The sequence below is a fragment of the Ahaetulla prasina genome, chromosome 8 (assembly GCF_028640845.1).
Source record: "Ahaetulla prasina isolate Xishuangbanna chromosome 8, ASM2864084v1, whole genome shotgun sequence".
Taxonomy (NCBI): Eukaryota; Metazoa; Chordata; class Lepidosauria; order Squamata; family Colubridae; genus Ahaetulla; species Ahaetulla prasina.
Genome location: NC_080546.1, coordinates 15,070,782 through 15,084,746, shown reverse-complemented (window position 1 = coordinate 15,084,746; position 13,965 = coordinate 15,070,782). Strand labels below are relative to the sequence as shown.

The following is a 13,965-nucleotide window of genomic DNA, read 5'->3' as shown; positions in this document are numbered from 1 at the left end:
AAAGGGACCGGCTACTTCCTTGGCCCATAGAGATGTACCTGTTTCCATGTTTCCAATCAAATGGTAAATTTTCTTTCTGAAGAAGTCACGGTTCAGAAGTTTCTCACTTTCCTACCTTCCGTGTATGCTTACCTTGTCACTTACATCTATTTTTAGGCTACAGATGGGAGAGGCAGCTAGTGTTCAGGAGCAAATTAACTATGCACACCGCCTTTGATCGCAAGGACAATGCACACCCTGCAGAAATTACAGCGCTGGCCATTTCCAAGTAAGTAGGTTGCCCTCTCCCTTAATTCCTTGCGCATAATCCTTCCAAATGACAGCAGAAAGCTTAGTAGTGCATTTAGGCTTCAGATCACCCGAAGCAAAATGGGGGGGGGAGAACCTGCTCACTGTCACCTGGCTGAAAATGGCATTAAATTGATTCATGACAAAGAGGCTACTAGCTGAGATAGTTAAATTAAGCCATTTTAATTTCTGAGAACACAGGGGTGACCCATCTCACTGTCAGGGTTCCGAAACAGGGTCATAATTGGAGCGTAAATTACGTAGGGTCAGAGCTGACTTGCTGTCAGCTCCCTAACCCTAACCCTAACCTTCAAAAGAAATCCAGGTATTTATTAGGAGCTTCATGTTGGCACCTTCCCAAGTGAAGCCAACTCTGACCCTACGTAATTTACGCTCCAATTATGATCCTGTTTCCCCCCCTCCCCCCCAGGGTATGTCATCAATCACATTCGCCAACGGAGCGATTTTGAGGGTTGTAGAGGTCACTCCCCTTCGACTGCTGTAGGTATCCCTGGGATACAGCCTTGAGAGAGATAAGCATGGAATGTGCATCTGTGTTCGGCTGCTGTGCAGTTTGGCCAGTTTCCCATCCCCCCCTCCCCAGCCTTTGGCAACTCGAGAGCAGGCCAGGGATGCTTTATGAGTTGACATTCACTGGGTCCTACTTGCACGCTGGCAATATTTGGTAGGCTGATGTAAGAGGCATCAAAAGGAAGCGAGGCCTCAAGAATGTTTTGCAAAATATAAAATGTTCATAAAATAGCAAAAAATCCCCTTTCACTGAAAAGTGTCCTTCAGAGGCTCTGAAAGAACTTTAAAAGAAGTAAAACATGCATATAGGAAGTCCTCATTTACTATCACAACTAGGACCAGAAGATCTGTTGCTAAGCAAGGCAGTTGTTAAGTAGATCACACCCAATATTACTACTTTTTTTTGCAGTTCTTAAGTGAATCACATGGTTGTTAAGCAAATCTGGTTCCCTTCCCCCGCCCCTTGATTTTGCTTGTCATAAGCTGCCTGGGAAAGCGGGGAAGGATGACCCTGGGGCCATTATAGACAACTGCTGGTTGCCAAGTGCCTAGATTTTGATCTCATGACCAAACAAATGTTCATAAAAGTGGCCATGTCTTACTTAACGACCATCCTGCTTAGTGACAGAAGTTCCTGTTCCAATTGCAGTCGTAAATCAAGGACTGCCTATAATGGAGAGGTGATAGAAGATAGACCTGGGTTTCTTTTGACCTGCTGGATTGCATTCTCCTCTTCAGCCACAGGTTTTGACTGGAAGCTAATCAGAGGTGGTATTCAGCAGGTTCTGACCAGTTCTGGAGAACCGGTAGCGGAAATTTTGAGTAGTTCGGAGAACCGGTAAATACCACCTCTGGCTGGCCCCGCCCCCATCTAGTCTCTGCCTCCCGAGTCCCAGCTGATCGGAAGGAAATGGGGATTTTGCAGTAACCTTCCCCTGGAGTGGGGTGGGAATGGAGATTTTACAGTATCCTTCCCCTGCCACATCCACCAAGCCACGCCCACCAAGTCACACCACACCCACCAAGCCACGCCCACAGAACCGGTAGCAAAAAAATTTGAATCCCACCACTGCAGCTAATGCATATTTGTTTCTTCCAGGGATCACAGCAGGATTCTCGTAGGGGACAGCCGAGGCCGAGTGTTCAGCTGGTCTGTGAGTGACCAACCGGGCCGCTCTGCGGCTGACCACTGGGTGAAAGACGAGGGAGGGGACAGTTGCTCCAGCTGCTCCATCCGGTTCTCTCTTACCGAAAGACGTCACCATTGTAGGAACTGTGGACAACTCTTCTGTCAGAAGTAAGAACTGCTCCGCTTCTCTGTCAGCGAACGATTCTTGGGCGAGCCTCGCCTCCAAAAACCTTCGTAGCAAATTAGCTTCATTGGGTCTAGGAACAAGTTAGGCAAGTGTGCTTCCCACTTAAAAGGATTTACTTCACTTATCAATAAAGGAGAATATTTGCAGCTCAGGATTGAAATGAGGGGTCCTTGGTGCTCTCTGGGCTCGGTTGCTCTCTTGCAGATGTTTCATTACCCAAACTAGGTAACATCAGTGCTAGTCACAATATTGTTAGCTAGTTTGGGTAAGGAAATGTCTGTAAGAAAGCAACCAAGCTCGGAGAGCACAAAGGACCCCTCATTTCAATCCTGAGCCACAAATATTCTCCTACTTCACTTATCCTACAGGAGCTGGCATAAATTGCTTGCCAGCAGAGTATTTCTTTATATATCACATTTCTGGATCACCCATCTCCCTCAAAGAGGAGCTCTGGCCAGTGTAGAGTACAGTATCAAACTATAATAGCAATAGCACTTAGACTTAATATACCGCTTCACAGTGCTTTACAGCCCTCTCTAAGCGGTTGACAGAGTCAGCCTCTTGCCCCCAACAGTCTGGCTCCTCATTTTACCCACCTCGGAAGGATGGAAGGCTAAGTCAACCTTGAGCCGGCAAGATTTGAACTGCCGCTAGTAGTCAGCTGAAGTAGCCTGCAGTACTGCACTCTTAACTACCGCGCCACCTCGCTTCATCATAAAACAGTATACGAGAATTAAAATGTTAAAGTTTAAATTTTAAAAGATTGTAAGATTACAAGAAATTTCAAAGAGGCAAGATCGTGCTGGAGAAAGCAATTTAACCTTGGTAAAAAAATTGGTTGAGGGGGCTCTTACAGCATCAACCAGTCCTCTCACTGCATATTTCTTTGGGCTCCCCATACAAGGCTGCAGGGCCATGTTTTGCCCAGGAGAGTTGGGGGAACGATATCATTTCCAGGGGAAGGATATTCGCTAGGATGGGGCCAGCAAATATTCTTCCCTCTTCCCAGTTGATAGCCTTCTAGAACAGGCCCCTCCAACCTTGGCCACTTTAAGACTTCTGGACTTCAACTCCCAGAATTCCCCCAGCCAGCCCTGCAGAGTGGAGGATTCTGGGAGTTGAAGTCCACACGTCTTAAAATTACATAGTTTGGGGAACTCTGTCCTAAAACGTAAATGGGACCACCTGATGGCTCCCACTTCACTAACCCTAATCCTGTTATTGCCACCAATCTTATCATCCTTCATTCCTCTGGACTTCATCCTACCCCCTTACAACTGGGTGAATCCCAAATCTTCTCATCCTCGTGCTCCACCTCCAGCTTCCATTCCCCCAAACCAACTGCAGCATCCCCAAGAACCTGCCCTATTGGCTCTCGCTTTCATCTTGCCACCTCCCGCCCTTCCACCCTCCAAACAGCGTAATAAAACGTGTGTGGATATTTCATTACCTTTTCAAGCTGGAGCCCTTCACTTTTTTTTTTTTTTTTAAAAAATCTTTTATATATGGCTCCATTTTTATCTTCATTTTTTTGGAAAAATAACAACATAGGAGGCTTCTTTCCAAAAAAAAAAAAAAGAGGAGGAAAGGAGCCTCTGACATATTTTCCAAAGCTCCAAAGGGCAAGGCAAGAAACAATGGATAGAAACTAACCAAGGAGAGAAGCAACCTAGAACTAAGGAGAAATTTCCCGACAGTTCGTTTTATCAACCAGAGGAACAACTTGCCTCCAGAAGTTGTGAATACTCCAACCCTGGAAGTTTTCAAGAAGAGACTAGACAACCATTTGTCTGAAATGGTATAGGGTTTCCTGCCTGAGCAGGGGGTTGGACTAGAAGACCTCCAAGGTCTATTCTATGCTCTGTAGCAGGGCTGTCAAACTCGCGGACCATGGGCCAGATGCGTCACGCATTGGCCACGCCCACGCCCGGTTTAGCAAAGGGGAAAAAAGTCCCAATATATCACGTGATGCCACCTTGACGCCGCGAGTTTGACGCCCCTCTTCTACAGCATTTAAAGGCTGGAGCGTATCTTCCACGTCCACCCCCCCCCCCCATCAATGGTGCTATTCAGCCGGTTCTATCCAGTTTGGGAGAACCGGTATCGGTGGCTACAGGAGGTTCCGCTCACCTGCCCGGACATCATCATGTGCCATTTTTGACGTTCTGTGCATGCACGGAGGCCTCTGCGCATGCCCGCGCTCACATTTGCGAACCAGTAGCGAAGGTAAATGAATACCACCCCCTGCCCCCCCGCCCCTAGAAGCAAGTTTTGTAGCACAATTGATCCTGCTTTACAGGGACAAGAATTTTGCGTTGAACACGAATCTGATAGCAAAGAAAGAACAGGAAGAGAAATCAGTCTTAACCCCGCATTTCTTTCTCCAGGTGCAGCCGTTTTCAGTCCGAAATCAAGCGGTTGAAAATCTCTTCCCCGGTTCGGGTTTGCCAGAACTGTTATTACAATTTGCAGCATGAGCGAGGACCGGAGGAGGGACCCTGGAATTAACACCATCAAGATAAACAACTGCAAACCCCAGACTACAATGTTGCAGGGCCAGCCAACCGGATTAATTCCAGGAATGAGCAGCAGGTTCAAAGAGGTTGCAGCATTCGCCATTCCCCCATGTCGCCATCTTCCTACGCAAAGGACTGCAAGCGAGAGGGATCATGAATTATTTTGTGGGTACCTTTGCAGAGACGGAGCCAGAAAAACACATCCGCTATGATCTGGCGGGAAGTGCGTCATAAATTGCCACAACTGCGCCAAGGACCCCTCAAGCCTCTTCCGTCTTCTCCGCTAAGAAGAGACTTCATTAACCGTCTCTCGTTCCATCTTGATTTTTGTAGTTAGTCCCCTTCATTTGGGTTGCCAGAAGCAGAAGGCTTTTTAGAAAAAAAAATAGTTGTAAATTTGCCTTCTTCGCAAGCAAACTGTGGATATTGTAAATAGAGAAAAAAAAATGGCCTTTTTATCAAAAAAAAAACAAAACGAACTGAACTGCCTGTTACATGGGACTTCAGACCACTATACTTCGCATCTCTTCTTTAGCTCATATATTTAAACATGATTTTTTTAAAAAAAATGAAAAGAAAAAGCATCCAGAGGCATTATCTGTTTTTTTCCCCTTTACTATTCCAACTGCATGATTCTTTCAGTTACTCTCATGAACTTAACTTAAGCCAAGCTATTTTGAAGATGGGGGTGGTGGGGAGAAACCATCCTTATGTTTTGGGGCATAGGACTTCAAACATTTCATTCTAAACTGTAAGATAACCAAAAAGGGCCCCCTTTCTGTTGCGTTTTTAATACATCTATTTAGAATCTGTCTTCATATTTAAATAAGGTCTGTTTTTATACACCGTGGGCCTTGCTGCTTGCTCATTCTTTACCATTGTAAGTAATCCGCTAATCCAGATAGGTCTAAGGCAAGTCTTACTTAAAACACTAGTAAATGGCTTGCGCGAAAATCAGATTTAATACTTTTTGTTTTGGGGTTTCCCCCCCCCCCAAGAAAACCAATGGACCATTGTTTTTCTCTTTGGTGTTTTTGTTCTTGTTAATTTGTTTTGCAAAATGGACTTGGAAACGTCCTTACAACTAGGAAATGCTTAGAGGGGGTCCCAGTGACTTTCAAAATTAAATTCAGACTTGCTCCTTTACTTAGGGATTGAACCTGATGTTGCAGTCCAGTTTCATCATTCATTGGTTCGCTTGGAGGACATAAATTCAGCTATTTTATATATTAGTATTTATGGTACAATGAAAAATATACAGATCAGATCCAATCAAACATCTCAGTGAAATGAGGCTTTGAAATGTAGTTCTATTTTCTTTTTTTTCCTTCCTGTGTACAGGTTTTATCCCTCCCTTCCTTCCTTCCTTCTTCCTTCCTTCCTTCCTTCTCTTTTCTTTTCTTTTCTTTTGTTAATAGGTGATGAGATTATTGCTACTGTCTTTTAACTATGGTAAGACAGCAGTTTTAAAAAAAAGTTAACGTGGAAACAACATGGCACATCATGAAATGGAATTGAATGTAGCACAGCATAAACATTGTGATTTGTTAACACTTCAGTTGGGAGGAAAATGAATTTTAAATAATCGGAATAGTTTGCACAGAGCAATTTTCTCTGCCTAAACATCCCTGGTTAGAAATCAATGCATTGATTAGGTTAAGTATGTATGTTGAGGATCTTCTTAATTGTCATGATGGATTGCAAGACTTAATTGTGGTTGTAATAAATGTATTTCAGCCCCCCCCCAAAGAACCCCTTTCACACATGAGCACACACGGGTTTATGAAAATTGGTTTTTCCCACTGGTGGTTTTTGTTACAACCAGCATTGATCTAATGGCTATTTTGCTTTGCTCAGTGCTGCCAAGTTTGGTATCTGCAAAGTTTCTCAGTATTTTTTTCTTTAAAGTAGAACCTCAATAGAAATTATTGAGGTTATGCTGGAATAACACGGACTCTGTAATCATAGGCACAGCGCTGCTTATGTGGTCCTTCAACTCAGCCTAACAACAGAAATTTCTAATATACGAATATAATGTCGTTAAAAAAGAAAAAAAAATTATCTCAATCTCCTTCACTCCCACTGAAAATTATCCCTCCTTCCCCCAAATAGGGAATAACTAAATTTAACCTGGAAGTTCTTAATCTGAAGGTTGTCTTTTTTCAGCTTGAGAATTATTTTTTTCAACTCTCAATTAATTCCTCCCAAGTAAAATTCTAAGCACTGGTTGGCACTAACATTCGTAGACACTAATGCTGGCTCATTAGAAGATACGTAGCGGTTTACTGGTTTTTGTTTTTTAATTCTCCTAATTTTGAGTACGTAGACCTATTGTACCGGTGTTATTCTACACTTTTTACATTCGGTGTTTCTCAGAGGGAGGGTGACTTTTCTCCTGTGTGGCGTTGTGGTTAAATGTGTATACTTGTATTTAAAAGTTCGGTGTGCTGAACAAATTCGCTACTTGACTGGGGATGAAATCTTCCAGATTTCTGCCCTTATTTATCTACTCCAAGGGGTAACTGCGAAGTTGCATCCTGTTTTGATGAGAGGGGAAACCGTGGGGTTTGTTCTGCACCAAGAAATGGTGCCGCACCATCCGTTCCTACCTTGAAGCCCCTTCAAGTCCCACTGGAATACATGGATACTGAGCAATACAATTCTTTGGGTGGTAGTGAAGTCTCGACAGCTCCTGTCAGCTGCTACCATAATTTGGAATGCTTCCTCACCCCCACCCCCACCCCACCCGCCACGGTCCCATAAATGTTCATCATAAATGTTCTAGCAGCTCAACTGCTGTTTCTCAACTCGGCATCTTGAAGATGTGTGGACTTCAGTTCCCAGAATTCCACAGCTGGGGAATTCTGAAAGTTGGAAGTCCGCGCACCTTGAAGATGCTGAAGATTGGATTCAGCAAACTCTGGGCTCGACATCCAACATTTTCCCACCAGTTGCAATTGGCTATTTTTTATTTTATTTTATTTTTTGTTAAAACTGGTTGAGCAGCAGCCAAACCGCCCCTTTGCACCGTCAAGCCGCTCCCCCTCATCCCACCTTGTTCTTTGACGTGGTTCTCCCTGAAGGTGTCCATGCATACACTCTTTGTTTGTAATGTGTGACTGTAGTGTTGATGCTTAAGAAGAAGGTCAGAGTGGCAGCCCCATCCGTCATCTGCCAGTCCAAGAGCAAAAGACTTTTTAGAGACATTATTTTGCACTTTCTTATGTATAAAAATTAGTAGGAACTTTTTTTTTTTTTGCTTTGTTCCGGACTCCTTTGGTTTTGGTAAATGAACTGTGTATAAAAAAAAATATTTATGCAGTTAAAACTGTTTTTAGAAAATATTTTTAATTTCAGCAAGTTTGGTTACTTGTTGCATGACTTAACACAACTGACTTTTTGTGTCAGTATAATGTATATTTTTTGTCCTGTTATTAATTTGTAAGCCTTGGGGGTAAATGGCCATTTATTTGTACAGCAAACAGGAGTAAATTGAAGATAACTGGCTAGGACTGGAGGGGTGGATTTTTGTACTATATTGAAGAATCCAATATCTGTTTTTGGTGGTTATGTAAAAGGCCTGAAGAATTACTATCTAGTGTGCAATCTGTGATATCTGAATGTTTTATTGTATATTTGTCTCCAATGCAAAAAGGTAGAGTAACACAAATACAATACATGATTAAATGCAATAGTTCAGGTACCTTTTTTGTTTTTCATTTCAAATAAATACTATTTACCACCAAGTTTTTCTGCCTCTTTTTGGAAACATTTATTTTTAAACTATTGGATAAGGAGCGTGCATCAAGAATTCTGTTTCCAGCCAAGTCAAACTCAATCTGCCCCAAAAATCAAAGTAACTTGTTTATCCAGTGCAAACTGAAGAAGCTAATAGAAAGCACTGAACTGTTTTGATCCAAGTTGCTTGCAGCGATTAAGAATATAGGACTGTTGAATTTTGAATGCAGAGCGAGCTTTCCAGATGCTTGCATTATCCAATAATAAAAATCATGGGGTTTAAGATGCTGAAAGTTAAATATAGTAGCATGAAAGGGAAGGATGAAATGTGAAGAACTACTGTATGTCCTTGAATTTACATGGGACTTTTTAATCATACACGATATTCCTCTTAACCTGCATCTATGCTTGATGCCTCTTCCAAATCTGCTGTATTTAAAAAAAAAACGTAGTTAAATGAAAACTTATGAAAGGGAATCGCAGTAGGATTTCCATTAACTAGAAACGGCCCATCCATTATCTAAAACGGGGATCTCCAACCTTGGCAACTTTAAGCCTGGCGGATTTCAACTCGAAGAATTACCCAGCTAGCTTTGCTGGCTTGTCAAGATACAAAGAATACGTTTTCATTCGCTTTGCATTACCTGCAAAGAGCATTGTATTTTTTTTCTTTTAGGAAGTTTTGGATAGAGACGGAAATGTGTTTTTTCATTAGTGGATGAAAAGAATTTTTTGTAAAAAAAAAAAATCCCTGCTATGCATTCCAATCAAGTTTTAGAATAAACAAGTCATGTTGCATTATGTCCCCTTTCTAGCAAGAGGTCTTTAATTTAAAGTGAACAAAAAAAAAACCCGCTCTAGAAAATCAGATCTGCATGATAGCCTGGATTGGCAGAAGGTTGGATTGGATTGGTAGCTTGTGCTTCAGTATCTTTTAGGAGCGTGTTGCTTGAATTAGATGATTACTTCAAAATACAATTTATTTGGGAACATAAGTAACCAGACCAATTGCTAACCAAGTTTATGTTGTGCGTTCCTGGCCATAAAATATCAAAACTGGATTTTTAAAAAATCACTTTTTCACTGGCTTATTAGTAACTAATAGAAGCATCAGTTAACTTCTTGAGGAACTCAACCAGAACTTCAGTATTAACTGCAATCTGAGAATACTTTTTACATACAAAGAAAACGCACAATGCTGGGGTTTTTTTCAGCAGAGCTTTATTATCTCCAGCTCAGTTCTACAAAATAGTCAAAACACATCTCAATGCTCAAACATTTACAGTATGCACAATTTTGCTAAGCAAGTGGAGGTGTTTTACTGAAAAGTGCAAATTAAAAGGCAGATATAAGCGAAGAGTTTCCTTTGGATCACACTGTTAGAATAGAGATTTTGGAAAACTTCTAATTGCGGACAACGGAGAGAAGAACCTAAAGCCGAGTTATATTCTTAAAATGACAGCCAGTACACATTCTAACTCAGCCAATACGATTCCAACATTTAGTTTTCTAGGTGATTTCACTAAACCTATAAAAGCAAAACTCTTATTTTTTGTGAACGGCTTATTGGCACTGCTTCTTATATATGTGTGAGTACATATATAAACACCTTTTGGAATAGTTTGCAGCAGTTTATTAGGTTATTTTTACATTGTCACCAAAAAGTGTTTTATTTAAAAGATAACCTAAATAGATGACGATGCTGGAACGCAACTAACATTATCAAAAAGGCTTTTTCAGCTGAAGGAATAGCAGCATTATATAGTGGTGTCTCTTATTAGTGCAAACAAAGCTGACTGCTTTAATTCATTTGCATTCAGCTGCTTAAATACAAACCAATTTAAATTAAAAAAATATTTAAAAATTACACAAACATAACCCCCAAAATTACAATGTTATATTAAAACTGAACTTTACATATTTTTATGATTCACCATCAAGATGGAATAAGTAGCATGTTTTCTAAAGAAAACTTTTTAAGTCTTATTTTTTACAGACATACAATGACTAGCGTGTTCAGTGCAAATATTCCTGCTAACCTTTAACCGGATGCCAGCATCTCTTGTTAGGTATGGTCTTTTTTGCCCTGTTTTGCCTCCTTAAACGGCCATGTCCGTTGGGCTCTATCCTACTTGTCAGCAGTATCACTTTAGAACAGAGGTCTCCAACCTTGGCAACTTTAAGCCTGGCGGACTTCAACTCCCAGAATTCTCCATCCAGCAAAGCGTTGCCAAGGTTGGAGACCCCTGCTTTAGAAATCTAAGGTTTTTTCGACGCAGGAGTCCCATTGAAAATCCTTCTTTCACCCAACCTTGCTGAACATAAAAGGACATGGAATGCCAAGCCATAGGATTCATTCTGTACGATCCCTGCCAAACAAGTATTTTACCCAACCTGAAGAAATGGCACCTACCACGCAGGTTTCAGGTACGAATAGCTGGGTAGACTCATCCCAAAGGTGTTAGGTAGTCTCAGCAGATCTTGTGATCTACCTCTGGCACTGCCTGACCAAAAGAATAGCCTGACTACAATGGTGGCTCTTCTACACCACTGAAGATGTCTGGTGCCTGATCTTACAACCCTCACAATTGAAAAGAAAAAGAGTGGATGGAAGTGGACTGAACAGTGGACATATTCAGAGAACCCCAGTTCCATACAGATTTCTCAATATGGCAAATGTGTCGTTGGATGTTCAAGCAAAGATTCTGAACCCAGCCTCAGGGCCTCTTTGTGTTAGCCAAAAGAATCACAGCTGCTGCAAGTACTAGGAGGGTCAAAGACAATGGCTGAAGGGAAAAACTTCAGTTAGTCCTGTATTATAACCAGCTTTTGCTAATAATGGAGCAATACAGGCAGGACAAACACTACTGCTGCTTCCCTGTTACTAAAGAAATGTTGCAAGGACTCTCCAGTGTTTAAATATTGGCAATATTCCTCATTTGCAGCAGTTTCAGTTGGTAACGTTAGTCTGAATCTACTGGATTTCTGCCTTGTCCAGAGTAATCTTACTATTGCTGAAAATCAAACATACAGGCTTCATTATTTTGGAAGTCAAAGATGGATAGGGGATTCCACAAAACTGCTTTAAAAAGGTAAGCAAAAAAGGACAAAAACAGGGGTTAAGCCTTAAAACCCTACAAAAATAAGAAGTCTTGAATGCTCACTGCAAAGAAAATTAACATTCAAATTAAATTTGTAGGGAACAATCCCTTAGAAGTTATCTTGCCCAATCCAATTAAATGAACTGAGCTTTTGTGTTGCTCCCTTCATTTGCATAGCAAAGGAAGTCTGCAAAGACTGCAACCGTTTAATGCCTTAAATCCCATTTAGTCAGTCACATTCTTACCATGGTTTTTGGCTTTCCACTTACTGTTATTTGAATTTAAAAATAAGGTGTTGGGCTTATAACATGATAAGAGAAATCGTGCAGAAGATGTGAAGAAACGAAGAAACTCTTTAAAATGTGACAGTTTATGCAAGACTCAAGAAAAGTCTGAATAATATTGAGCATATCTCAGCTTTGCTCTTCAGACAGAGCAGGTGAGGCGGGCTTGAAGACTCCAATGTGATTGGCCAAGATCTTCCCGGTTAGGATGGTGGAGACACAAATCCTCCCACAAAGGCAAAAAACCACACTGAATCCAGCCTCTGTACTTCCTGAAATTGCCAAGAGAGCACTTCTATTGCACTTACCATAAAAGACACAGAACAATTAAACTTAACACATCTGAACATTTGGAGGCACGTTTCTTGGCGCCCGCTCAAAAGCTCTGAATGGAACTTGCTTGGGAAAATGCAGGCCACCCCTCATGTAACTAGATCCCTATGATTCTGTTAAGGGGCATCCAATCTTCGCTTCCAGTCCCACAGAGAAGATACCCTAAGAGCCTGTATCTTTCCACTCGACTCATCTCTCCCCAATACATATCTATTGGGTTTTTTTTCATTAGAAACACAGTCAACCTGAGAAACTTAAAAAAAAAAATACAAATTTGCCAATTTCCCTGCTCTTGGGGGGGGGGGGATGGCAAAACAGCTTCTATTGCCATTTGGTTGTTACTTAAGTTCTATAACTGAGATACCAACACTGTCCTACAGAATACCATTCACTGAACTGGTGTCATTAATATTAATATCATTGCACTAAATGAAAGGCTTTTTTTTTTATAAACTGCACACCCTAATTGTTTCTTTAACTTTTATTTACTAGGAGTATGTGCATCATTGCTCAGAACAGAACAGTTAAGACCAAAGCAAGAAGTCTCATTCCATTAATTCAGGAATATAAATTATTGCAAAAACATGCAGTTGTTAAAAAAAAAACTTAAAATCTTGCATGGCATCCTGGGTGTTCACAGTATTCTCCGTAAACAGTCATATCTTTGGACACAGGCTGGCTTGATTCCCACACACCTCTCTCCTCCGAAGCAGAATTGCATTCCCGGCTGGGCTTCACTTTGTAGTCCATCATTCCGTCCTCCTAGCCTCTCAGTGATGGTTGGAGGAATCCTTTCTCGATGAGGTGCGATTTCAAAGTTTTATAAATGTTTAATTGCTCCTCTGGCTGGAGTACCAACAGTTGTTTCAGCAATTTGCTGGGATTCGGGCCCCTGGTGATTACGTTTAAGAAGACAACATTTCAATCTGCAGTGTCACTTTTCTATTTGTTTAATTTGTTTATCAATTATAAAAAACAATATAGCAATAAAAAAAAGAAACCCCCATAAGTAAAGATAGCAAAAGGGGCAGTGAAACATGCCATTTCCTCAGAAGGATCCATCCCCTTACTTGCCAAAGGCCTGGTGAAGAATCTGATTTTCTAAGCACTCCAAAAATACCAGTAGGATCTTGGGAACGTCATTCCAGAGGGCAGGTGCTGTAACACAGAAGCTGTGCTTCTGGAGTCCCAATATATGGCCCTTTTTAATGGAAGAGATCCCAAACACAGCAACACTGTTGAATCAAAGCCACCAGGCAGATACTAGGAACCCTCAAGTAGCTGGCCGTATGCCACGTAGGGCTTTATAGGTAACAACCAGGACCTTGAATTGCACCCAGAAGCAACTGCCAACCTGTGGAGCCTGGTAAGCAGAGGTGGTGATGCCCTCTGAACACTGCCAATTCTGGTACATTCTGAACCCACTGAACTTTTTGAGTAGTCTTCAAGAACAGCCCCATGTACAGTATATTCCAAAATCAAGCCGTGAGACAGCCTGGGCTTTTTCATTCAATAATTTGTGTTTAATGTTTTTTTTCCTTAGCAGTGTGTTCTGGAAGCAAGCAATAAAAACACTTTTGCGAGGGACAGAAGCAAAAAACCCAAATTCTAACTGATCATCATTGCTGAAGACGGGCTTTCAGATGTGCTGTCTCTTAGCACTTCATAACCTACTGACACAAGGGGCAGCTGGGAAACAATCTGTTAACCCTTAGTCCTTCATTTCATCTGTAACTCTAATCCTTCCTGCTCCTTGTTTATTTGATTGTTAATCCCAGGGTTTCTGCCTTTGTTTTCTAGGCATGCACCCATGAGAGCTCTCCTCTTGACTATAGTCCTGGTGGGACAGAACCAGCTA

The 13,965-nt window shown here is 41.5% G+C and overlaps 2 protein-coding genes across 7 annotated transcripts in view; one reads left to right on the top strand and one right to left on the bottom strand.

The window, feature by feature from the left end:
- WDFY3 (WD repeat and FYVE domain containing 3) overlaps positions 1–8,391 on the top strand; it is a 204,679-nt gene extending 196,288 nt beyond the window's left edge. For all 6 annotated transcript variants that reach the window (XM_058192067.1, XM_058192065.1, XM_058192066.1 and 3 more), the window contains 3 exons: positions 157–268; positions 1,919–2,116; positions 4,523–8,391. In XM_058192067.1, the coding sequence (XP_058048050.1) occupies positions 157–268; positions 1,919–2,116; positions 4,523–4,643 (431 nt within the window). In that variant the 3' untranslated portion in view covers positions 4,644–8,391. The remainder of the gene's footprint in view (positions 1–156; positions 269–1,918; positions 2,117–4,522) is intronic.
- Positions 8,392–9,585: 1,194 nt separating this feature from the next.
- The window catches only part of CDS1 (CDP-diacylglycerol synthase 1), a 30,348-nt gene continuing 25,968 nt past the window's right edge, over positions 9,586–13,965 (bottom strand). Inside the window, exon 13 of the mRNA XM_058192968.1 lies at positions 9,586–12,999. Coding sequence (XP_058048951.1) covers positions 12,870–12,999 — 130 coding nt within the window. The 3' untranslated portion in view covers positions 9,586–12,869. The remainder of the gene's footprint in view (positions 13,000–13,965) is intronic.